The 27,254-nt window shown below is 38.8% G+C and overlaps 1 protein-coding gene across 1 annotated transcript; it reads left to right on the plus strand.

Moving 5' to 3' along the window:
• Positions 1–994: 994 nt before the first annotated feature.
• MPP4 (membrane palmitoylated protein 4) lies at positions 995–26,785 on the plus strand. The gene is given in 22 exon segments (XM_041403774.1): positions 995–1,019; positions 5,338–5,397; positions 5,947–6,068; positions 6,948–7,025; positions 7,730–7,810; positions 8,369–8,500; positions 10,513–10,594; positions 11,686–11,771; positions 12,736–12,807; positions 13,236–13,432; positions 14,517–14,581; positions 15,356–15,373; positions 16,373–16,411; positions 17,135–17,155; positions 18,397–18,411; positions 19,843–19,884; positions 20,688–20,858; positions 21,577–21,657; positions 22,603–22,696; positions 23,490–23,598; positions 25,211–25,345; positions 26,336–26,785. Coding segments are annotated over 22 exon segments (1,917 nt in total). The 3' UTR covers positions 26,528–26,785.
• The last annotated feature ends 469 nt before the right edge of the window (positions 26,786–27,254 follow it).

Here is a 27,254-nt window from a genome sequence, read left to right on the forward strand (position 1 = left end):
GATTGGTTTTTTCCCCCTGTAACTGCTTTGAATTTTGATTTTTTTGTATTTGGATATTTCAGAAGAAAGTATTTTTATGTTATGCTTTGTTTCATATGAAGGCCCAGATTGATTTTTTGCCTTAAACGAAAAATGTAACTAGAAATAGGAAATTCTTCCGTATTATTTCTGCTTTTCAAGAACAAGGTATAGCTACAAATAGCAACTTTAAATGGTGTAACTTCATTTGCTGTGAATGGTGCAAAGCTGAGAGTTACAAAACCCAAAGGATACATCTGCCTTTACATATATAAACACAGAGACAGGTATGTATGTATAAACTCAATCTCTAGAAAAAGTAGTGGTATCACGTATGAATTCAGCTTGGCTGAATTAGGGAAGCAGACAGTCTGGGCTGGATTATTTTTGGTCCTTCTGATATGTAGCTCAGTTATTAGCTGAAGAGAATCCCTGGATTAAATGTGCTTCTGACATAGATTCCACTTTACAGCCGATCTGGGCTGGGACGCATTAGGAAATCAGTACAGACCAGCTCTGATTTGTGTATTGCTGTAACTAACAAAGAAATGAGTTAACCTGCAGGACCTTTCCAGCTGGATTGCTTCAGGGTAATTACTTTTTTCTCTTTTTTTTTTCCTCTTTAATGGAAAGCCGGGTATTTCCTGTGCTGCAGCAGAAATCCTGCAATCAGCCACAGAAGATCAACACTCTGGTGTTACAGAGGCATGGTAGCTGCAGACAGACCCCAAGTGATGACTGGGAAAGTTGATGAGAATAAGAAGCTATTTAGGTGAGAGATGATGTATTTTTTTAATGCAAGAAAAGGGTTAAGGGGATTTGTTCTCTTCTCCCTGGTAAGGAGTAGTTCTAAGGTTAGGTTTCTGCGGATTAGAAAGGAGAGGATGTCCATAGATTAGCTGGGGCAGTGAGGTTACTTGCTGTACTAACATCCAACAAATACTTTTTCCCTCTGGAAATTCTGCATGAGCTGAACATGGCGTATTCTGTGGGGTTTGCAGGTAAGAAAATTTGCACTGTACTGAAACCATTGTTCTGCAAGGATGCATTTCCCCCATGTAAATGTGAAATTAGTTTCCTCTCATAGCTGTAGCAAAGCTATTTAAACTTCTGATACCTGTTTAATTCTTGTTAGCTAAAAATTAGAGGGCTGTATGAATGCGAAGTAGGAGCTTGAAAGGGAATTTTTTCCTCAGTCCTGATCTTCTCAGAACTATACTTGTCTTTAGAAATAGGTTAGGAAACTACCTGTTCTGGTATGTTGAGAGATAAAGCAGAAAAATGTGTGACTGATGCAGGACTGTAGAACAAATCCTTTTTTAAACAACCTAGCTGTGTGCTTCTAAGTTGATTTAGTATCAATACAGAGGTTGGGTGTTTATTTAGGGGGCTTTTAGTTGTCTTTGGCTTCCTGTAAGTCCAAACTGTTGGCAGTAAACATCTGAAAGTAAAGCTGGCTGCCCCTCGTGACTCCATCCAAGTGTTCTCTGAGTGCTGCTCTTTTGGGGAGCAATGTTTTGGCAGTGCTTACCCCATGTAAACACGGCACTTGCCCCACCACTGCAGCTCTAAGGTTGTTGGAGGGAGGCAGAATGAACCACCACTGAATAGATCTGAGTACAGAGAGTAAAAGCATAAATTACCTCAGATATGCAGGTGTGATTCTGTGAAATCTCACAGAATGCCTGGTGTGAAGGTAACGTTTTTTCCTTTTTTTTTTTTTTTTTTTTTTTTTTAAAACTCTACTGCCTCTGACTTCCATTAAGAGGTGCTTGGGTGTGAGATAAGGATAAATGGTTTCAAAGGCTTAAGTTGTGTCAATTTATCCCATTAATATTTAGGGTTGCTGCTTTAGCTAAAACACTTTATTGTCTCAGAAAGCAAGATGGTTCTTTACACTGAAAGAAGCTGTCAGATTTCAGTAATTACACTGGCCTAATTAAGCTTATTCAGTGCAGAAAAAAAAGTCCTGAACAGGGCATGTGGTTTGAGTTGTTGAATCTTTCCCTCCATTTTTTGCCTACTCACTTTGCTGATTTAGAGTGGCTTATTTGCAACAAAAGCTTTCACAGAGTGTTTCCTTCCCTCAAGGTAATTTGCAATCTTAAATGTGCCAAATCATTAATTTTGGCAAATTTAAAGATAGGAGTATTTTTCCTTGTAAAAAGGACTCAAGTCATACATATTAACCAAAGCACTCTGTAAGAGCAGGGGAGCAATGTTCTGGATGTCAGGTTCTCTGGTGTTGTCCCCTTCAGAGGCTTGACAAGATGCAAAATTGTCCACTTAAAGACAATTCTGAAACTTCATTAAAACAGGGCTTAGGTTCCCTGTAGCTCTAGCCTTGTATCAATAAGACCTTCTCATCTGTCTGACAGTTAGGGTCAAGGAATTTTATACTCTGCTGCTGAAGGAGTAGCTCAGATTTGGGATAACTGATGTTTGCAGACTTGAGGTGACTGACTCATTTTGACTCAAATTCTGGCACACGCAGTGTGGATATCCAGTTCTTTCTCTAACAACAAGCAAAGAGAAATGTCTTCTGTTAATGGCAATCTGTAATTGCTTGCAATACACGTGAATGGGAAGGCCCTTACACTGCCTGGGAGATTAGTCAGGTAAGCCTTTTAGCAAGAATTTCCATCTAATTTATTTTGATCCCTGGATGAGGAGACCCTGAGCTCTGGCCTTGGAGTCTACGTAGACAGAAGTCTTAGGAAATAAAGGCACAGTGGTAATTCTGCATTTATTTGAACTCCAACCTTTGCCCTTAAGCAAGCAAGCCAGCATCTGTTGCTACTGACAGCTTCTGAAACCAGGCTTCACAGTTGGAAGCTGCTTTCCTTTTGTTGTGTGTAAATACAAAACAGCTACTAATTTATGACTGAGGTGAGCTGTGGTCAGAACTTGACAGATTTTGATGTTCAAATGCCACTTCTGTTAGTGTGAGCATAAACTCTTGGTTTAAGATGACAGCAATGGATGGAAACTCTGATAGCTGTAGCTGAGGGTTTCACTCAACAAGGCAAGCAAAACCTTCAGTAGCTTTCCCAGATTTTTGGGAAATCTGAGGTTCACCTTCAAGATAACCTGTGTCCAAAATTTCTAAACACACTCAAGTTGCTCCCACATCTGTTCTCTGTGGAAGCTGTACTGATACCAGAAGCTGCAATGCTCTATGGGGAAAAAAGAATCCCTTTAAAAATATTCATGGAGGGGCAATGATGTTTGTGTTTTAGCAGAATCAGAAATACTTTAGCATCTCCAGAAATGCTTTTTGTTTCCAAGTGCTTTGTCTCAATTAAGAAACAGGTTTTCATGACTAGAATTGCATGTCCTGCTTTGTTAAATCCATCATTAGGTAGATCAACTAAGCTTAAAAATGAGGAAGGCAATTCCTTAAGGAAAAGAACTGAGACTATTGAAAAATATTAAATAGTTGCAGCTCAAACCCCAGTTGTACTGGGGGAAGATCAAACTATATTTTTGTGAATCTTTGAAATAAAAAATAATAATTGTAAAAGCAGTCTTCAGGTTAGAATTTCAATAAGATGTACCATTGAGTATCCTGTAGCAGTAACTTGAAATGAATTGCCCAGTCTCAGTAATAAAATGTTTGAGTCATAATCTCATAATTTATGACTTTTTTCTCCCTTAATTTCCACTGCCTTTTGAAAGCAGTTTTATGATTTAACAGGAGAGAGAGGAAGCGTGTTCTAAAAATAATTATTAAATGCAGTAAAAGTGACAGTAATGCCTTCTGCTTTTGTAAGCAGATCAAGATAATACTTTTCCTGCTTGTACCTTTGCTGTTTTCTGTCTACAGAGCAATCTAGAGGAAAATGGCTGCCTTTTTACTTTAGGAATCCAGGAGATAAACTACTGTGTATTTAGCAGAATTTGGTGTGATGCATTCAGTGTGCCACCCTGGGGTTTACTGTTGCCTGAGGTGCTCAGATATTTGATGTTAGTTTTTTTGCTTGTAGTCTAAGTTATCTCTTGAGTGGCCAGTTGAAATATTTAATTCTTTAAGAGTAACCTACAATACTGCTAATCATGACAATATCTTTACACTTGTATCAAGTGTGAAGTTAAATCAGCTAGGATGTAATGAAGATTTTGAACTGCTTAAGAGCTTTCATACATAGATTCTGGATGCTTTAGGGTATAAATGCAGTGTGTGGTATTCCCTGGGGAATTTCCATACTTCTTTGAGAAGAAGAGTTCAGAGAATTCTCTGAAGCAATCCTGTACTGCATTGTTTGCCACGAACAGCAGATTGAAGAACTTCCAGTTTTAGTTTAAGAGAACATTATAGGCTTGTGATGGGTTTCCACAGAATTTTAAGGGAGAGAAGGAATTTGAAAGAAAATTTTAGAAGTGCATATTTTATTTGTGGAAAGGTTATGTGACATGGATACATATTAATTAGTAAGTGTTGTCTTCCTGCATTGCTTAAAAATGCTGATTTTAAAGTCTAAAGAAAAAAATAAGGTAGTATATGCTGCTTTTTATAATTAAAGAAATCAGCAACACATCTTTAGATCAGCAAATAACTTCTTTGATTCCATTTCTAAAAGTGACAACCTATTATAAATTGCCTGAGAGAGATGATGATACCAGAAAGGTAAGAAATGGGGTTTTTTATCTGGGCTTGGGGTTTTTGGGTTTTTTAATTCATTGTGAGGAAATAAGAGAAAAATAATTGAAATCTCTGTGGAACAAACCTTTCAAAGACCTTAAACTCTAATAGTGATAGAGACAGGGATCCCTTTTTTCAAAATAATGTCTTTGCTCAATGAAAATTCAGTAGAAACTCCAGTCTTTCAGTTTTAATATTGTGTCAATATTAAGAGGAATTAAATGTAATGTATCCTTGAATATGATTATTTTCCAAGCTATGTGGGTATAAAACAAGATACAAGTCTTTAGAAAAAACCATGGCTTCTTATGGTGGTACACTTAAGAAGCTGCAGAGCTAGAAGATGGACCAAACAGCTTTCTGTTTTCAATGACTTAATGAAGCAAGCAAGTGACAATTCTATAAAGAGAGTAAAATGCCATACTGCAGTTGTGATTTGTCTGTCTGCACCTTGGATGCTACCGGGTAGCTGAATTTACAGGTGGGACTCATATATTTATTTTTTACACCCTTTGTGCACTTTAAGTACAAATTATTGCCCATCTCTTCTTTTGTTTTGAGTTCTGCTTTCTTATCAGTGTAAAATACCTGACAGTATTCTGATATGAGGGTGCTGTTTTCCCTAGTTCATCATCTCTGTGAAACCAGTGTGGTGTGAATGCAGTATTCAAAGTGAGTGGAATCTCCTTGAATAAAGGAGAAGATGGAAGTGCCAACAGTCAGCAATAAAGATAATGGTAACTTTGCATCTCTTTTTCAGTTTTCTTTCTCTTTTCAAAAAGTTATATTCCTTATCTCTGTGGCTCTTCTTCCATTGAGTCATGAGAGAGATGAATGTGTCTGAAGTATTACTACTCAACAATTGGAATTGTTCTTGATGTTCAGTGCTGTTATGCAGTTAACTTAAGAAAGCATCAGAGGAGAACACCTGGCATTTGTTTCTGGCTTATAAAGCCAAAGAGTTTTTTGTTGTTTCACCTCTTCTGGGTAGGAGGTATGAGCTTGAACCCAGACTGTTACATGTGAGATTGCCTGCATGGTTTTCTCACAGGTCAATTGCAAACTGCTAGCAGTGACCTAACCCTGCTGGGTAATAACATGGTAAAATAGCTCTTATGCAACAGAGGTGATTGCAGGAAAAAAGGCAAGGCAGACAGGAAATGTCTGCATTTCTTGGAAGTACAAATTGAGGAGAGGTGCATTTCAAAGGTCTGGTCACTCTTTGGCTTTGGTTGGTCTTCTCTTTGTACTGAAGTGTCTTGCGCTTCTCTGTTTCTTGGGCTCAGGTGTATCTCATGTTCTGACTCTAGCGCTGCAAGAGCTCAGCTTGCTCTGCAAGAGAGATGTCAATGGCGTTGGCATGCTCTATGACCTGCTCAGATCTCACTGGCTGCAAGCACTGCTGAAGGTAAGCTTCCACGCAGCTAGGAAAGCAAGGTCAGCTGCAGAACAATCTCTGGGGAACAGCTACCTGGTTTTGCCATATGAGGACAATAGATGCTTATTGACACTAAGCGCTGATAGTCCTGATGTCAGTTCTAACATCAGCAGTCACAGTAGACGAAACCACTTATGCTTTAAAGGAAAATGAAGTATTCTCTTCCATAATGTCCTTGGCATTTAGGCTCTTCTGCTTTACCTGTCTGTACTAAGGCCAGGGGAGAGACACTGAACACATCATTGCTCAGTTGTCTTGCCTGTTCTTAAATTTCTGTATGGCTATGCATCCCACTTCTTGGCCTGTGACACTGTATTTTATTTTGCATCCCATTCATCTGATGTGTAATTGAAGATCTTACATTGTTAGAGAACAGAGTTTTGACAGGTGTTTCTATCTTGAGAAGAATTTTATCTGAGACAAATTCTGTAAAAATTCTGCTTTTCTTTAAGAAGGATTTCTAAAGAGGAGCTTTTACTGGATAAGAATGCTCATAAGGGCAATTTAAATGCAGCAATTATGCCTTCAACTAGAGGAAAGAAACAGGCTACAAGTCAGAGAATTTACTATCAGGCTATTTACCTGTGTAGACAGCTTTTCTTCTAGGAAAATTCAAAACTGCAGTAAAACTGGCTAGCAACCTGATAATATGGAAAGACATTGAGTTCAAGACTCAGTCCCACATGTGTCAGATATTAAGAACTGAGATTGCAGACTCTGAGGCTGTAGTTGGACTGAGAAGTTTTCAGAAATAGTGTTGTCCATTGCCTGTCATGTATGTATCTATATGATCATGTGAACTGGTCAATGTCATCATTGCTTTGTTTTGTCTCTTATGGCATGCAATAGATTTATGAATGCCTCCAACACTATCTTGCAAAAAGGCCACCTCCTGTCACACTGCAGGCACGTGCGTTGAGTCGTGAGGTGAGATTGTATGCACAGTTTATTGCTTTTACTTACCCATACCAAATGAATGGACTCTGCTGCAGTTAAATGTTCTGGTATTTATTCTGTGTCCCAGGTCTAAGTACAGTATATAAACTTGAAACTCTCCTTACACATTTGTAAAACTACTCAACAGCCCTTACTGTGGTGGTGGGGGGACGTGGCATGAGAAGTGGGCACAGCTGTGGTTGCTGGACTATGCAAATCCTGGCCAGTGTAATGAACACAATGTTAGTTGTTTAATCACTGACCATGTATTTTCCTTCCCATGTAACATTGTGGTTCAGTGTTATGGCTACAATCAAGCAGACTGACATGAGGATATTGAAAAGCTTTTTAGATTTTTCTAATTATAATAGCTGAATTCTAAATCTTTTAATTAGTGGGAGAGTTAATGACGAAGTAGAGAAACTGAGACTAGTGATGAAATTGGTTGAGAGATGGGAGCAAAATCTGATTTAGAGCACATGGCACTGTGCCTGAACTAAATTAAGCCTGGCTGAGTGTTGTGCAGCTGTGGTCATATTGTCCAGTTCTAGAGCAAACCATATGGACATCCTCTGACTCACATAACATGGGGGGGGGCTTTACACTGTCTCCATTCCTTTACATTCAGTGTAGAGCTTTTTAAATGAATTGTCCTCTAGAATCTATCTCTGTGCTTATTTTCTGACATTTATCAGGTAGTAGAGTTACTGCATGAAGCCCCCCAGTCAGGAGAGATCAAAGAGCTAAGACGGCTACTGCGTTCTCCACACTTCAAGGCAAGTCCTGCATAAGGAAAGAAAAAGTTTGCTCATGGAGCTCTCTGCAGTGGGAATGGAAATGGATGGCCAGCTGTTCGTAAGAATTGGTAAAGGGACCAGAAAAGACATAGTTTACTAAATGATGAACTAATCAGATCATGAGATCAAATGTGGACTGTGTATCTGAACTACCTGCAGTGGGCTGCATTTTACTTAAGGCTGTGTTTGAAAGATGTTTCTTACAAAGTTTTTAATTATGGGTAGTTAATGCAGATATATAAATCAAATTTTCCTTGAAATTGCAGAACCTGCATTCTTAACCTAAGAGCTCCAAATAGAAATATTTATTTCATCTTCTGAAGATTTTCGACAAGAAACAGAGGAACTGTTCTTAAAAATTTCATGGTTTGATTTTCTTGGTGGAAAGAAGAAAATGTCAATGTATGCAAGGGATCTGTGTTCACAAAGGAACACATTCAGTGATTTCTGGTTTCTGACCAGTCACTGTTTAAAGCTCTGCTATTGTATGATCTTTGCTTATGGGTAGGTTGGTTTGCTTGTTTTCATTTGTAACAGGCCTTGCTATCTGCTCATGATACTGTGGCCCAGAAAGATTTTGAACCAACCCTTCCACCACTGCCAGACAACATACCTGAAAATGAAGAAGCTATGAGGATTGTCTGCTTAGTGAAAAACAACCAGCCTCTGGTGAGGAACCTTTCTTGTGTCTGTCAAATTTTTTTAACTTGGATAGAATTAATAATGCACGGGATGCATATTGGGTTCTTCCCAGGAATGTCATGGGGATTTTGTGCATTCTTGTCCAGATTTTACAGAATCACAAGAATTGTTGAGGTTGGAAAGGACCTGAGAAGATCATCTAGCCATGCATGGCGTGGGTGTAGGTTGTTCAGTGCCTTGTCTGCTCAGCATTTGAATATTTGGCAGATGTATTTTCATTATATGAGAGATAAGCAAACGGGATTGAGAGTTATTCCCATGACCAAAACAGAAAGGAAGGGAGGAGAGTTCTTTAGTAATCTTTTGTACTTACAAGCAGCAAACATTGTATAGTTGAGCTAATCTGTTTTAGGAAAAGATCGCTGTAATATTGGGGATAAAAAAAGATTTCTAACTGTCAATCAATTACGTTATTTTAGTGTGATGGAAGTTGAAGACATTGAAGGATTTAGTACTAATACATTACAGCCCTGGAAACTACAGGCCTGTCAGTCTCACTTCAGTGCCCGGTAAAGTTATGGAGAAGATTATTGTGGGAGGTATTGAAAAACACCTGAGGGACAACACAGTCATTGGTCACAGCCAGCACAGCTTCCTGAGGGGAAAATCCTGCTTATAAAACCTGATTTCCTTTTAAGACAAGGTGACCCAGGTAGCTGATCAGAGGAAGCCAGTTGATGTAATCCTTTTGGAATTCAGTAAAGTTTTCAATACTGTCTCTCAGAGTATCCTTCTGGGCAAAATGTCCAGCACACAGCTGGATAAACACATGATGGGATGGGCGAGCAAGTGGCGCATGGGTTGGACGAAAAGGCTTATAGTGACTGGCGTTACCTCAGACTGGGGACTTGTCACTAGTGGGATTCTGCAGGGCTTCATCCTTGGCCCTGTGCTCTTCAACAGCTTCATAAATGATCTAGAAACATTTATGCTCAGAAAGGGTTCTGAGCAAGTTCATAGAAGATACAAAACTTGACTCCCTTGAGGGCAGGGAGGCCCTGCAGAGAGACCTCAACAAAGGAAAGGGCTGGGTGATCACCAACTATGTGAAGTTCCACAAGGGAAAGAACTGAGTTCTTCACCTGGGATGGGGCAACCTTGGTGTATGGGCAGACTGGGAATGAGGTGCTAGAAAGCAGCGGAAAGAGACCTTGGGTCTAGGTCAATAGCAAGCTGGATATGAGTCAGCAGTGCCTTGGCAGCCAGGAGGGCCAAGCGTGTCCTGGGGGGCATCAGGCCCAGCATCACCAGCCGGGCCAGGGAGGAGATTGTCCCGCTCTGCTCTGCACTGGGGCAGCCTCACCTCAAGTGGTGGGGGCAGTTTTGGGTGCCATGATACAGGAAAGACATGAAATTGTTAGACAGTGTCCAAAGGAGGGCCAGGAAGATAGTGAAGGGCCTTGAGGAGAAGCCGTGTGAGGAGTGGCTGAGGTCACTTGGTCTGTTCAGCCCGGAGGAGACCTCACTGCAGTCACAACTTCCTCGTGAGGGGAAGAGGAGGGGCAGGCACTGATCTCTTCTTGCTGGTGACCAGTGACAGGACCAGAGGGAATGGCCTGAAGTTGGGTCAGGGGAGGTTTAGGTTGGAAATTAGAATAAGGTTCCTCACCCGGAGGGTGGTTGGGCACTGGAATGGGCTCCTCAGGGAAGTGGTCCCAGCACCAAACCTGACAGAGTTCAGGAAGCATTTGGAAAATGCTCTCAGGCACAGGATGTGACTCTTGGGGATGGTGATGTGCAGGGCCAGGAGCAGGACTCAGTGATCCTTTTGGTCCCTTCCAACTCAGCTTATTCCATGATTCTGTGGTTATTGCTATATCCATGTTGTGGTAAAAAGGCTGTATCCCTCAATGCCTTTGTGTCAGCGTGAAGATCAGACTTGTGATATGGAAGGAATCTTTGGGTCCTTCCCTTGGGGAAGGAAACTTACTGGGCTCCTTTGGTGATCAGTGTGTTTTTCCTTTGTTCTTACCTGCCAGGGTGCCACCATTAAACGCCACGAGATAACAGGTGACATAACGGTTGCCCGTGTGATCCATGGTGGGCTGGCAGACAGAAGTGGTATGTGGAATTTGAAACAAAGTGGTACATAAAACTGAACTTGAAATAAGATATTTGAAGATAATACCTTAGCTGCTACAGTTAATCTTCCATTATAGAGCAAGATGATATGCACATGGGACAGCACTGTAAGCAGTGTTGCAGTGCGTTGCGTTTCATTCTGACTTCATAGATTTTCAGATGAATTTGCTCTTTTAGACTGAGTTGACGAAGAAATCCAGTTTTCATTATGTGTTCTTGGGACCACTACGTGGATATCCCAAATTGCAGTGTAGTATGAAATGCAGCATATTCCCTAATGGAGAAATGGTAAACATTGGTGATTCTAGAAGATAATGGGTTTTAAGGAATATGTAATAATACTTTTTGGCACTACTCTACTAAACACCTTGCTTAGCATTAGTAGCTAAGCAATCTTGCAAGGAGTTTCCTTGGAAATGTTACTATTTTGTCATCCTAGAATTGAATGTGTTCCATGTCCCTTAGGAAATGTAATGTAATTAAAATGTAAAACATCAGAAGTAAAATTCAACTGTGATCATTATAAAATAATTCCTTCTAGTATTTTCTGACCTTTGCATAGAGAAAAAAAAACACCTTGCAGAAAATAGGTGATTAAGTTCCTAGTTTGACTAATATTTTTGAGTTAAAGAAACATGGAAAAGAAAACAATATTGTGAAGACTTTACTATAAAGGACAGATAGGAGTCCCAGGACCTCCCACTGCACCTGGGGTTTTTAGAGGTCTGATTCCAAGTCTCATGGTCTGTTAAAATAGGATAGGTTCATAATTTACTTTGGGAAGTGGAGCAATATTAAAATGTTTATGCGAATTTTAAGGCAAATCATCAGTGGATTGTAAAGATGTCGTATGGGGGAGTGGAAAGGATTAAGAAAGCTGAAGCATGCAAGCTCCTTGTGACCTGAAGCAATTCCATCCAGGAATGCCTTCCTCCACACATGGTGGAGGAAAATTTTAATGTTAACTTACACACCTGTGATATTTCTGTGTGACCCTGCCTTGCCTATCCAAGATAAATCATGCTGTGATAAAACTCCTGCTGCTGTTTTCATATTTGTTCTCATGGTAGGGTTGCTGTATGCTGGAGACAAACTGGTGGAAGTAAATGGAGTTCCTGTTGAGGGACTTGAGCCTGAGCAAGTCATTAATATTCTGGTATTTAATATTTTTAAATATGTTTTCTACTTTGCACCTTTAATATTATTTGTATGCTTGCACTTTTACACACTCTTATATATGAGAAAGCCTGAAATTTTTAACAGAAAATTCAGATTGTTTCCTTACTGTGAATGAAGTTCCCAGCTGCTCATGAAATCAGAATATATGAAAGCAGAATTAAATCTAACTTCTGTTCTGGGCAGAAATTAACTTAACTGTGACCATTACATCTGCAGCTTCTGGAAAAAACACTAATTTATTCAGCCTTCACCGATTCATACCTTTTTCTAGAAGTGTCACTCAGAAATATTCCACAAGAAAGTTGTGGAAAGCTGCTATTCTAATAAGAGTCCGTGTTACAAAATGCACTAAAGCAGAGTGAATGACCTTACCTTGCAAGAAAAGGGCAGTGTAGTTACTGTTGTCAAAATTCTCATGAAGAAATCTGTTGAGGTGTCCCTGTTTTGTCATTTTGCACACAATTTTTCAGGGTTCTTGACTGTTAAGTGCCAGCCAGTGAGGTATTGCTGTGTGTAATCATACAGAGTTTGTGCCATTGCCATGGTTGTAACATTTCTAGGTATAAGAAACACAAACTCTATTGGAATGTTTAATTACTAAATTATGTTCCTCCCCCTTTATATCACCCATCTAACCAGACCCTGTTGCTAATTTAAATAAGTTTTCAGTAGAAAATTTTGGTATGAATCAATGCTGAAATTTCATATACTTACAATGAAACATAGGTTGCATTAAATTAAAAAATATTTAACAAAACTTTGATGTTGCATTCTTGTGTTTCCTTTTGGAAAAAATACAGTATTGTCACATTGAGTCTGTCTACCTGAATTCTATCTGTAACACAAACATTGCAGTATCCTCAAACCATGCTATGTCTTGCCTATGTTTGATTACTTGTGTTGAATACCAACCATATTTTAATTCTTTTCTAATCATTTAGGCCCTGTCTCAGGGGACAATTATGTTCAAATTAATTCCGGTTTCTGATCGGCCTGTCAGCAACCAAACAACAGTAAGAAACATTCCTTTTCTTTTCCCAGGCTGGTAGCAGTAGTGCCCAATTGTGTGATACAAAGACATGGTGTTGCCTGGAAGTTTATTGCAATCCCTAAAGTGTTACCTTGCCTTTATGGCTGCCTCTAATCTGACCTCAATATGTTGTTGCTGAAGCAGCCAAGACAGTAAGTAGAAATGTAACTGTGTAATAAAGGCACTTTCAGAGTGTTCTACAAGTAGAAGGTCAGTTCTTTTCATGCATAAAATAAATGGGTTTTTTCTCATTTAACAAACAGAGAGCTTTTAAGGCTTGATCTGGTTTTTAAAACTCGACTTCATCATTAGACTGAAGTTGCAGCAATATCTGGCCCTGTGATTGTAAAGCCCGTGTTGTGTCCATTCTAGACTTGGCTTCTGCTCACTCTTGTATGTTTTCTTTACTAGCTGTATGTGCGAGCAATGGCAGATTACTGGCCCTTGCAGGATCCTGCCATTCCATGTGCTGATGCAGGTTTGCCTTTTAAGAGGGGTGAAATACTCCAGATTGTGGATCAGAATGACGCTCTCTGGTGGCAGGCCAGGAAAGTTTCCGATCTCAGTGCCTGTGCTGGACTCATACCCTCAAATCACCTTCTTAAAAGGTAAAAAATATCATCATTTTCCTGATTTCTGGTTCAAAAATCAGCCAGTTATTCAAAGTTTTCCTAAGTTTTGTAGCAGTATGATTCAGAGTGACATCTGACAAACATCTTTCCTCTTTCTCATCTCTGACTTCTTGCTATTTTTTCCTTAAGAGCACCTGTGTGAGAAGGAGCTTTTGAAAGCACCTGTATAATCTCAAATTGCCATTTAGGAAATTTGCAGCACTTATCCAGTCTCCATGCTGGTTGCTAAGGCGTCTGGTGGAGTGTAGCAGCTGAAAGATGTGTGGAAATTGAGGGCCCTGACTACTAAATGACCACGATCTATGATGAAAAAAAAAAAGCAAAGGGAAGAGAGGGATACTTAAAGCATTGTGTATTTTTAAAGATGTCCTGTGATGCATGCGTGACCTCTTCAGCTTTGCTCAAAACTGAGTACACCAGATTAGAAGAACAGAGAAGAAAACCAAACACTCAAGAAAGAACAAGGGTCTCTTGCCTATTATTTTCTGCATAAATAGAGCATTATTTGTACACTACATGCATACAGAATCAGAGTTCTTACACTGCTGTAGCAAACTTTTCAATCTGATCCTTGAACCACATGTCCTGTGGTACCCCCAGGATAATGTAAGGCCGTGCAATAGCACATGATAAACTTCACTTTGTGATAAATATAAACCTACCTGCAGTCTGTATAATGCAAGGTGAAATCAAACTGGGTGGCTCAGGCTGCAGGAGGCTCTGTGCAGTAAAGGAGGCAGTAGCACTACTACCCCTACCAGTAGCATACTCTTCTACTTCCAGGAGTCTGTACTGCAGTATGGCTTGTCTTCCTGTGCTTTCATATAAATTCTTAGTACTTCAGGGCTGCTGATTTGGAAATTTGAATACTCCTGATAGCACATTGGTTTTATTTCAGGTCTTTGCAGTGGGCTAAAACACTGGTAATGTTTCAGTTCTTGCTGTCTTCTCTCAGTTCAATACTGATCAATCTTACATGTAAGCAGTGAATCTGACTGCAGCATAATGTGCTTGTGGACTGTTTTGTTTCTTTAACTGTGATAAATTTATTTCTATGTAGGAAGCAGCGAGAATTCTGGTGGTGCCAGCCCTTCCAGCCCCACCTCTGTCTCAAATCATCAATGTGTGAGTAAAAAGTTACTTGAGTGATATAGCAGGAAAGATCTTGTCTCTGTTTCAGGGATGCTGAAATAAAAGCTTATACAATTCAGCTTAATTCAAAGAAATTGTTTCTGGAGCCATATTGTAACCTTCAACTGTGTTAACTATCCCCTGATAAAAAAAATTCTTCCTGATAATTGTACCTGGAGTACTGGTGGTGCAGAGGGTTGTCTCCAGTGTACTCGAGATCTGACCATAAGAGAAGCTGTGAAATTCAACTTCTTCTAAAGTCTCTATGTTCTAGGACCTCACTAGGCAAGCCAGTTCTCTCTAGGAGAATTGGCTGTAAGTCTTGAGGTGACAATTGTACTGGCCTGGATTTCTGGGGACACAGATATCAGCTCTACCACTGAGAAGTGCCATGTTTGGGATGTTTCTTTGCCATCAAAGCTATTGAGAAAATAATAGAACTTATTTTCTTAAGGTCTAAGATAAGCTATGCTGCCCTTGAATTTTTTCATGGTAACAATCCAGAAATATCTTCTGCCAACTATAATTTTCTGTAAATATGCAATTATTTCCTGAAAAAGAATGTTCTTCCTGTTTCTTCTGTCCTGATTTCCTTCTATGGTTCTTTATGCAAGTATAAAATTTTTCTCTCATGATAAATCCCAGGGGGCATGTGTTTCATTCCCTAGGATCCTTCTTGCACTGATTGCATTGCTTGCTAGAGCTAAGGCTCTCTTTCACCATAATTTTATTGCATTTTAACTGCTTCAATGGATATGCTGTGAGCAGTAAGCACTGTGGAAGAAGGTAGGAAATCACATCTGGACAGCATTGCATTTCTGTACCTGGAACCAATATGACACGTGGTTGTACAGGCTTTTTAAAAAAGTTGTCAGAAATCAGGCATTTTGTTGAATAGATGTGGAAGAAGCCCAAGTTCTTGGCATTTTGTGTGCTTAACATAATTGAAATCCAGCCTTTTTTCACCTAGTAGATGCATACATTGTCTTAATGCATAGCTAAGGTTTCCACTTTATCTGTCAGGGAAGTGACAGTTTGGATGGGTTCTTTGAGGAAAGAAAGACAGAATTTCCTCTTTCTCTTCTCCTCCTTACTCTCCTAGAGCAGCTCTGAGAGAGTATTTCTTTAAAGGATACATATGGGCAGAATGTGATTGACAGATACTCTGACAAGTGCCCTGTAACTGGAGAATAGCTCCTGCTGGGCCTAGCTGGAAGGGTGTGCAAGAGCAAAACACAAACAGTGCTGTATTGTGAGACCATGAGATTGCCCAAGCTCATGTGATCACATTTCTGGGACATAAATTGATGTAGTCTGGGGATTGACAAAGAGCTGAATTGATCTTTTCTTCCTTGTAAAAGTAATAATAAAAATAAAAACCAAAATAATTTCCTTGAGTGTAGCATGTTGGAAAGGTATTTAAAAGATATAAGACAGAAAATCATATTCCCTCATGGTAATACTTAATAAATAGATATCTACTGGATAAACAGATTGACAAGCACATTAAATCTTTCATTATTTCAAGAGGAGAATTCAAGTTAGATGCATTTGTCTCTCTGCCTTCAGAGCACTCACTTAAGAGGTTTTGCTCACTGTAATACAAAGAACATCATTAAATTGGAGTTAACAGTTAAAATCCTTAAAGATGCCTAAAGATATTTGAGCTTTCACGTATCTTGTTTCTGATGTCTGAGTTCAGTCTCATAAGATCTGTAAGGGTGTTTTTCCTCTCCAGTGTTTTTCTGATTCAGATGAATTTTTTTCCCTTGTGTTGATCTGTAGAGGATGACATGCAGATTGACGAAAAGTGTGTGGAAACAGGTAACTGAATTCACTTGAGATTATTTTATTTGCTTCAAGGCAGTAGCTAGTTTAAAGCCTCATTTCCTAGATAAAACCACTCATTCTCCTAGTGAACTTAATGGTAGAAAATTCTATTTTTCATACCCTGGAAACCTCATCTCGTATTAGTGTATTAAAATGAGCTGTTTGCAGTTCCGGTGTACAGTGCTTAGAGTCAAGTGTTCTGACCAGCACAAAAATATTTGCTTGAATGAGATCCAACCACTTTGATTCAGGTGTTGGATTGTGGCTGTAAAGTTATCATGCTTTTTTGCCTATTGCATATTTAATGCCACAGACTGTTGTGGTCTTCGAGAAGCCACACAATTCCTTGTCAAGAAATCCGTGATCTTGGGAGAACAAGGAGCCAAGAATAGGTTTTTACTTGTGAACACTGAGTGTAAAGATTCGTAGCTTGAGTTCCTTCCTAAAGCAGTGCAGTTCATTCTTCCTTCTCCAAGGTAATTGAGAAGCTCTCATGGAGGGATGTGATGCTGTAGGACTGTGTAAAAAGAGATGAAGAAGTTAATTCAAGTATGGTGATCTGTATTTTACCACCTCAGGGTAGAGGCAGCTGGGGAAAGTATATGTGAGACCAACAGAAGCTGGAAAACTGATTTCTGATTCTGATATTCATTAGAAGGAAAATAATTAAATTTTGAATTTATTTTAATGTCTTTGCTATCTGGATTACTAAACAAGATGAAGAAACATTTGAGTCAGGTAAGTTCCTCTGACCTAACTCTAAGTTCCTTGCTGTTGTTGTGCTGCGAGGAGGATGTCCAGAGACAAGCGTCTTAGAAACAAGCAGGTGGCAAGAACCAAAATGCCCCTTTAGCTTCAGAAGCCATTCTGGCATGAAAAGCCATTATGTAAAATCCTGTTGCTTTAAGTCTTCCTCTTGTTCTCTGATTACCTTAGCAGTAAGGTTTCTGTCCTCTTATCCCAGAGTGTGAATGTTTCTTCTCGTGCATCAGTAGCAGATCTATTTATCCAGCCCTGTCAGTTGTACCCGTGCAAGCTGTGACAGCAGGGCCTGCACTGATGTCAGCAGATAATTGGATTACCTTCACTAATATGGAGGCCTGAATCCCCAGTGCCTGTAGGAGTTGATGTGGTAAAGAGGAAAGCTGCTTCTGGATTCCTGATTGTGGGCATGGCTGACACACATGAACAAAAAATGCTTACAAAATTCATTATTTATACATAAAGAAATACAATCAATAAGTACTCTTTTTTTGACCAACTGATGTAGGGGTTTTTGGTTGTTTGTTTGGATTTTTTTTCATTTAGGAAGCAGCTGCTTATTTACAGCACGTTGAGAGTTCTGCTAAACTTAAGTCTTGTAAAACAAATAACTTCTCCCTAAAATAAAACTACTGTTAAACTTCTCATTTGAAGTATTTGGTAATCTTGTGGAGAAGAGTGTCATTTTACCTTAGATTTGCTCTTCTCCACAAGGTCACTACTTGCCAGTTCTTTCTGCACCTTCTTCTCTTATCACAAACATTTGTTCTCTTCTACCTCTCAAGCAATGCCCAAGGCTTTTAAGGCATAACCAGCAGGTCTGCAGGGCAGTTTTTTGTTTTCAAGCTAGGATGTTTCTGATAGCTGCGCTTGGGGATTACTGTTGCCAATCCTGCTCAGTGCTGAGTCAGCTGTCTGCTGTATCCACACAGTCAGAGGAATAAAGGTGCAAATATTTGCTATCCTACATTCCACTTTAACCAGTAGCTGCAGATTTTGCACTGCCATACTGAAATAGATGCTGCAGTTCTTGCATTCTTTGGGAACTAAGAATTCATGCTTAAAGAAGCATATTTTAGATTTAATGTCTGTAGCAGCTGTTTTCTACATTCCCTAAATGCGTTGGACAATGCTGGTTGGATTTGTTTGTTAGGTCATAGTATAGACTGTCTTCTCAAAACTAATTGTTTTATATCTGTCTCTATCTGAATCTGCAGAGGAACTTAAAGAAGGTAACACTAACATTTTTCTCCCTGTCTCCTGTAGCAGTAATCTAATAGAATTTATCTGTGTTTGTGCTCTAGCAGGAACTGCCACTCTTGCAACACCCGATAGCTGAATTGCTTGTTCCCTGTAGGATTCTACATTGCACTCCATACCACAGAAGACAGGGTAGATGAAGCAGAAATATTAAACATGTTTGAATGATGACTCAAGAGACTTGAAGATAGATGGGCATGTGTCAGCTAACATTACTTTGAACATTGCCCTGAATGAGCAGTTTTGTGCCAAGGAGTTTTTCCCATGATCATTAACTAGTTGTTAGTACATATAGAAATGGAGGAGTAAAACCCTGTTGTAAAGGTACAAGTAATGGAGAGTGTATAGACGTGAAAGGGCAATTAACATGCATTAATTTTGTTTCAATACTTCCATTCTTATGAGATAACTGTAAATCAAAGAGTGCTAAAAGTATTTCAAAGCTTTGCAAATGAAAATAATGTTTTTCCTTGGAACAAATACTGCTTTTAAAAACATGCCTATGTCTCCTGTATCTTATTCTTGCTTTAACAAGACCTAAATAAAGGGAATGCACAGCTTGGATAACTACATGTGTGGTTAGGGGAAAATAAGGAGTACTTTTTGAAAAGAAAGCTAAACACTGGCACCATTTTTTTCCTTGGTGATTTGTTTTCAAATCACCCTTCTCAAATAGTTTCTATACTTTCTGAACATTGGTTTATTGGAAAATTGGTATGTTTGAGCCTTATATGAGAGATTTAATTTTTAAAAAATACAGAGTTTTAGAAGTCTCATCTGAATAGTGAAGCCTTCATGATGAACAGCATGATTTGGAGGAAAGAGGTTAGGCTCACATGTTGCAGCACAGATATCACTGATCCAATGAAAAAAAAAGAAAGAAAACCAGGTCTTCATTTTGCCTGAAATACCTGAGCAGACACAAGCTGCATTTTCCAAACATGCTATGGGGCAGAAACTAAGTTACAAATTTTTTGCTTCTAATTTTGAGCTACTGACTTGTTACTATTGTTTTAACTAAAAACTTCTTATAAGATAAATTTTACCTGAAAAGCTTAAATTGTGTGGAGCTTTTTTTCACTAATTTCAGTTTCACAACATTGTCTGGAATGTAGATATCTTGGGAATGAAACAAATAGAATGTTAAGTTTCAAATTTCATTTAGGAAATACCAAGACATTCTATGTTTATTTTTTCTTACAATAACCCTTTTGAATTGGTCATTGGTCATGTGAAATATTTTGATATTATAGAGTCTCGTGCTTTTAAAATTATATTAAGCATCATACTTCCACATATTTACTGAAACTCTTTTTTTCCTTGGAATCAGCAATAATTGTTTGCCATCTAGCTTTTAAGTTTCTTTTTTTTTATTTCATGAGTATTTGTTCTTTGTATTCTAGAAGAGGAAGAATTTGGTGAATTTGGTCAACGAGTCTTTATTGGTATGCAATGACTAAAGATAAGTAAAATGTTTGGGGTTTGATCTAGCTTACGTGCTTGAATGAAGTTCAATAAAAAGCTTTGTTCTTTATATCACCTAAAGACTTACTAAATGGAATACAGCTTACTCTGTTTTCCAAACATCAGGAAGTCTCTTTCTTCCCAATAATGCTCAATCTCTCTATTTAAATCTTTCCTCCTGTTAGGTTTCTACAGAGACTTGGCCACTGCTATTTTAACTTGACTTCATGATTAATTTTGCTCAAAAGTAATGTCAGTCATCCACTGAGAATAATCATGAGGGCTTTCATTAGAAAAGTACACCTATATATGAAGCTTTCAGAGCTGGATGGTCAAGTGCAGAAGCAAACCTACCTCTATGCTTATTAAACCACAGTGACCTTTAAAATACATGTTCTGGAGGCTGGAGCAAATGTTCCAGACTTGCCTCATGAGTGTGAGCCACTTACACTATCAAAAAAAGTTGATCTGTTCCCTAGGGATGCCTCAGGTAGTCAGAAACTTCTCCAGCTTGTTTGGGGATCTTTCAGAAGTCTTTAATTCTAGGCTAATTTTCAGGTGACTTTCAATGGGATTTAACTACTCTGTAGCTGTCATTTAATGCTCAGAGATTCCACCAAGCTATCATATCAAGCGCAGCAATGAAATTCACTAACCTTCACCTTGCAGAAACCTCAGAAAAGGTAGTATGTTGTGTGGCTTAGAAAGAGGCCCTCTGGGCTAAAGAACTAGTTGCCTGCACCGCGGGCTGTGTTTTCCAGCAGTGTGCCTTTGCCCCATCCAGCTGGATTCCGCAGAAGCATGCGGCTGTGCCGCAGGAAGGCCCGGCTCAACCAGCAGTCCTGCTACTCCCGCTGCCCCAGCAGCTGCTGCAGCGCCCTGGCAGCTCCCTACGAAGAGGTGGTCAGGTACCAGCGGCACCCGACAGACCGGCACAGACTGATTATCCTCGTGGGTAAGAGCTTAACCCTTCGCAGGCAAATTTCAGCAGGGGTGTCCTGCTGCTGATTGCAGTGCTGACTGTGCAGGCAGCTCTCAAAGCAACACTTCAAGAATTATTGTTATTTGACCCCACTATTCGGGTTAAAGTTTAATGCAGGTATTGTCTTCTTTGCTTGAGATAGTGAGTGTTAAAAACAAGTAATAATAAAGTCCTTAGAAGAAGCCAGTTACAGATGTTGGTTGATAATGGATTCCATTTTATATTGAGCTACGACTGAAAATTATGAGATAACATTGGTAACTTAATAGAAAGATTCTTTACATGGAGGCATTTCTACAACCAGTGTTAAGTGCGTAGATATGACAATAATAAGAAGAATATTTAACTCCAGACTAGAACAATCTCAGTAATGGACAGTATGGAAAGATACCTTTAATAATGCCTGTTATAGGACATACTGCATTAAGTGGGCTGCAGGCTCTCAAGGAGACTTGAATTGTGGTGACTGAAGGGAGGATGCTGCACTGTTCTATGGTCCTGATAAAGCAAACTGAGTAAGGGCAAATCCACTGTCCTTTCCAAGTCTGGAAGTATTTGATAAGTTTTTTCTTTTAAAATAGTATTGCTGAGTTGCCTCCTGGGTATGGCTATATTGCTGGGGAGTGATTTGTCAGTAATGTTAGCTGCTGTTACCCTGTCAGTAATATTAGCTGCCCTTCCAACTTTCCAGGGCCTGCAGGAGTTGGTGTGAATGAGCTACGGCGAAGGCTAATCACAAGTAACCCACGAGAGTTTCAAAGTGCCACACCTCGTATGTAATGCTTTTCCTCTTTCCTCCACTACCCCAATTCAAACTTGAATAGGGAATGCCAACCTTCCTCTTGCCTTTGTGTATTTATACACTCTTTGCTCTATGGCTGTTTCTTCAGCTCTACTGAAAGCCAGTACTGTTTGCTTTCTTAAGGGTTAGTTTAAAATACTATCTATCTCATTTTGGCAAATTAGACAAAGGTATGTTCAAGTTCCAGCTTCTGAAACCATTAAAAGCTTTATGGAGATGAAAAGTTATCTGCATGATTTGGTTTAACTTTAATGTTTGCTTTTCCTAGATTTAAAAAAAAATTCTTGGAGACATTTCAAGTTCTTAGGGTTGAAGTGCTCAGGTATGAGAATGAAGACAACAGAAGTTGGTGCTTAATAGGCTTTGCAGCTTTCCTTATTAGCCTTCTAGTCTCAGATGAGACTTATGCAGCTTAACTTCTGACGTAACAACTGAAATTATTTCTACCTGTGCTTATTTGGTTCTTGTAATTTAGATAACCAAACTGGAAACTATATATCTGAAGCTAGCTGAAAATTCATGACTTAGCGCTTAAGGTCCCAGATAAGGGGAAGGTGCAAGTGTGGGAAACTTGTGGGATTTTTCTGAATGAGCTTTAAAAAAAATTGCCTCTGAAGAGTAAAGAGTTGTGCAACTAGTTCCAAGGCAGTTCCTGATTGCTTTGAATCACAACTATTTGGATTAAACTACTCTTCCATTCCTAGAAATTTAGTTGTGCTTTGATGACTTTTAATGACTTGTCACTGGCAAACCATTACAGTATATGGGGCTTTTGTTCTGGATTAACAAATGGAAATAACTCATTATTTATGAAAATACTGATTGATAGTTCTTCATGAAGTTCTCATTTTCACTTATAAATTTACAACAATTTAGTTGCAGCTGGTTTTTTTTGTGTGTTATATCATCCTTCAGACACCACTCGTGTTCAGAAAAGTTATGAAATGAATGGTCGTGAATATCACTACATATCGAAGGAAACTTTTGAAAACATGGTGTATAGTCACAGGTGAGTAGGAGAGATGAGTTACATCTTTATTACCTAAAATGCAACATGATCCAAGAAAATACAGTTTTGTAGCTGGTCCCAAGTCTGGGCTCCTCTACTTTTACTGTGTATGTGTGGTGTAAATTTGTGTCAAACTACTTGACACTGTTTCTTCAAAGACTGTGTTTGTGCAGTTGCAAATAGCTCCTCCACAATTAATCTCAGAATTCTTCTAAAAGGAAGTGCACTCTCTAGTCTTGAGCTCATTAGATGTGCTTGTAAGTTATGAGTTTAACTCTCCAGGAAATCAGGCTGCTTTTGAAAATTTAGCAGTACCTGTTCCTGACCTACAACTCTACTGCAGGATCTCTGCAGTGATGACACGAGTAGTTGAACTGTAAGGGCTAAATATTCAAAAGTGTCAGCTCCTTTCTATGCATCAATAATTTCTCTAAGACAGACCAGCTCAGCACTACAGAAGCTACACTCATTGAATGTGCCAAGTTCTTTGACATCTTCAGACTTAGGAAATTATTTGTAGTATATAATTGACAAGCATTGACAAGTAAAATCACAACCTCTAAACACAAAATTCATAAAACCATGATGAGTAAAAAATGCATGTTTTGGAAATGTATTGTAATGGTTTTTGTGCCTAGTGTAGCAGGGAAGAGCAAAGGAGAACAGTATTATGTAGGTTTTATGATCATTCAGTCCTGATCACTGGATTGTATTTGAAGATTTCACTTTTAAATGGAACCTTTTTGAAACTCAAATGCTCTTTCATTTTCCTTCTTCCTCATCACTGTTGCAGAATGCTGGAATATGGGGAGTACAAAGGGTACCTGTATGGTACCAGTATTGATGCAGTGCGAGCAGTCCTTGATGCAGGGAAGATCTGTGTAATAGATTTAGAACCACAGGTGAGTGGTAAAGGGGCAGGGAATCTTCTGGAAGGAAAAAGAATTTTCTCTACATTCTTGAGCCATTGGAACAGTGTTAGTTGCTTTGTCTTGTTTTCCACTTTACCTCATGGTGCTTATTAATAATAGTTTATTCTTTTCATGTGTCTTAGGGGGTGGTGGTGGTACTACAGTGACAAGTATGTTGAGACAGTGCATTTTTTACCAAGCCAGCAGCTGCATTATCAGTTTGGATGGTATGGAAATGAGTTTTCATACTTGCTTAAAGTAAGGATTAGTCTTTCACATGGACGCCTGTTGCATGGGATTTCTTCCTCCTCCAAGCCCTAGTGTTTGAGACTTCTGTCCTTCTCTTAGCAATCTCAGAACACCCTTTGGTAAAAGCAGCAACACTTAAAGTAATCAAGCAAAAGCTGAAAATTTTAGTGTGCCTTTGTGCCTACATTTCTCTCCAGAAGTTACAGCTCTTAGTAACCTGCTTCTTTGCTTAGATGCTCTTCATTTTTATTTTCCTTCTATTTTTGCATTGAATTTGCTGATGAAGATAAGGCTAATAAAAGCCTGAGCCTGTAAATATTTAAGATACTTAGAGCTGTGTCTAGCTAAACCTTGCTAACCTTCTCTGAATTGCTTCCATATTTAGTACTTAGGAGCTGTTTGGGCTATGCTGTTTGAACATCTCCTCTAACTGAATGTAAAGAGCGACACCATAACTCAGTAATTCTTGGATATTTCCCTCTAATTATGCAGAGCCTATGTGTCTGAGCCTTAGGCTGGCAGTGGCTTGTGCTGCTTAAAATAGAAATTAAGTTGCAAGATTTGTGGGGTACTGCTGAAAAACTGAAACTGCTGTGAGAGATGGATGAGGTCACACCTTAGAAACTGTCCTTTGGCTTTCTTCTGTTAGATTTTTAAGCAAAGGGGTATAAGAGGGGTGTTGTGATGTGGGGTGTGTAATCTTGCCACTTGGACAGATGTGCCACTATGATTTTTTTTTTAGGGTGTGGGTTTAAAGGACAAGTTTTGAAAAGGGTATTAATATTAAGTAAGACCAGTGAGATAGCAGAACTACTGCTGTGTTGCATACTTTATTTTAAATCTGGTGGTTTGACCAAGTTTACATGCTATGATTTTTTTAAGTTTTTTTTTTCATTCCCTCCACTGCTCTGCAGTAATTTAAAAATACTTATTAGCATTAGGAAATGTTACACAGTAAAGGAGTTCTGAAAGCAGGATACCTTCTTCCAGCATGGAACAATAAAGAGGTACTTGTTCCAAAAGTAGCTCCCTTACAGTCAAAAAAGAACAGGTATCAAATATATCTTTTATGTGGCTGATTGTAGATATTTGTTAGTGGCACTGTTCCATCATTCACTGGGATTGAAAGCGTCTCCTAATGATGCTACCAAGCAGAATTAAGTAATTGTGTGCTACAGATGCTTAACAATGTCTGTTCCAGGGATTATTAGTGAGATCTTTTTCAAGTAAGTGTTACCGAAAAAAGTGTCTCCTAGGTCAGAAGATCTCAGTATGTTGTAAACAACTGGCTTTTTATGGGAGTAAAACTGGGATGAATGCACTTGAAATACTTTATTTTACTCTTCATTTGTAGGGTATACAAATAGCCCGGACCCATGAGTTAAAGCCCTACATTATATTCATCAAGCCACCCAGCATAGGCTGCATGAGGCAGACTCGTAAAAATGCCAGGATCATTACAGATTATTACGTGAACATGAAGTTCAAGGTGAGATTTGGGAATAAAAGAGATTGAGTTTATTAATCTGAGATTTTGTTATCAGAACATAATGCATTCTATTATGCTACACTGTTAACTCTTAAAAAAACATTGCTGTGTCTTTAGGATCAAATCTAATAATTATGTTTTTCTGTGGATTTTGTTGGGATTTCTTTTCCCCTTCCAGATTGGCTTTGAAGCATAAGAATTGTAATTTGTAACCTAGGGGGCTGAGGCACTTTGCTTCAAAGTGTCTTAAAGGAGAAGCTATTTTGCATATTTTTGTTTTATTTAGCTATCTTGTGTCAATATTTGAGTCACTATATATATTTACTGTTTGCAATTAAATACTTGGAATGTGCTTTGTTGAGTAGTATTATTTTTTCACAGTTATAAGAATGTATTATTTCATGTATGCTTAGTTCCAGTATCAATCCTGTATTAAGTTCTGTAGATAAAACACAGATCCTGCTTGTAGGAAATGCATCTCTTATATTTAGAATATACAGCACTTTAACACAATCGTTTCCACGCAAATCATCATCAAATTTAGCATCCAAATCATCCAAATTGTACATTTTGGAGACCTCAGTCTATAACTTTGTGGAAATGATTCATGATTGCTGTGACAGAAAGTAACACGGACACTGGGGAAATAAACTAAAATTTGGAACACGAACACAAGCATTAGTAGATTTACCTTCCAGTCCCTAACATTCTCTGCCAGCATTTATCACTAGAGTAACTTTTTTAGGGCAAATGGAGCATCCTGAGACACAAAGTATTTCCTTGGGAAACATATGGCAGGCAGCTCAGTTTTTGAGACCTGGAACTCACTGTAGCAGAGGTACTTTATTATAGCAAACTGTGAATGAAATAAAGCAGACTGACATTATCTATTCACCTCTTGTTTATGTGGCCCGAGGTGTTTTGCAGATGCTGTGCAGGTGTGTTTCTCTACACAACACTGGAGTTTTATGGAATTTCTCTCTCTCACAGGAAGAAGATTTGCAGGAGATGGAAGAATCAGCTAAGAAAATGGAAGCTCAGTTTGGTCAGTTCTTTGATCACGTGATTGTGAATGACAATTTACAAGAAGCATCTGCGCAGCTGCTGTCTGCAGTACATCGTGCACAGGATGAGCCCCAGTGGGTCCCTGCAGTGTGGATATGCTCAGACAGTCAGCCCTAATTCTAAGCAGCAGGCAGCTTCAGAAAGATTACAGCTTATGTTTTACTTCGAGAATAATCCTAATGTCAGGATTGCAAGAATTTATCTTTGTATGTGAGGGATTTGGAAGAGGATTAGGAAAGAAGCTCCAACAGGAGATATAATCATACTATGTTCTGTGTAGCTTTTGAGCTTTTTATGTTACACTTTTGTACCAAAAAAAAAGGAAATGCTGTGAGTACTCAATTATAAGAATAAAGAAAAATCTATTTTGTTGCATGTATCTGTGTTATTTACTTACACATAAGTTCCAAAAGGTCCTTTCCTTGTGTTCTATTATGCTTGTTCTGGTTCTGTGGTGCCTTTACATTCTGGAAGCCTTACAAATGATATTAAGTCAGAATGTGCTTTTTTTGCATGGTGATTGTCAACAGAGTGTTATTTATGAAGGCATTGGTTTGTTGCTAATCTGTTTTACCTTTTAAGATAGGAGTGGTGTTGGCATAATATGAATTACTCCAAAACCCAGTTATCATCATAATACATGTAAATATATCTTTTCTGCTCTTCCATCAACTCAAGTGAGTGCAAACTGACAGAATGTGGACCTACCAAAGAGGAAAATAATCAGAAAACCTTTCTCTTGTTGGTTTGGTCTATGGTAGAACAGTCTCCTCATCAACGGGTGCAATGCTTGTGGCAATGAAATTCCTCACTCTCTCCACTTTGTATTTGTAGCTGTCTTGCC

This window comes from Onychostruthus taczanowskii, unplaced genomic scaffold (assembly GCF_017590055.1).
Source record: "Onychostruthus taczanowskii isolate IOZ18803 unplaced genomic scaffold, ASM1759005v1 scaffold20, whole genome shotgun sequence".
NCBI lineage: Eukaryota > Metazoa > Chordata > Aves > Passeriformes > Passeridae > Onychostruthus > Onychostruthus taczanowskii.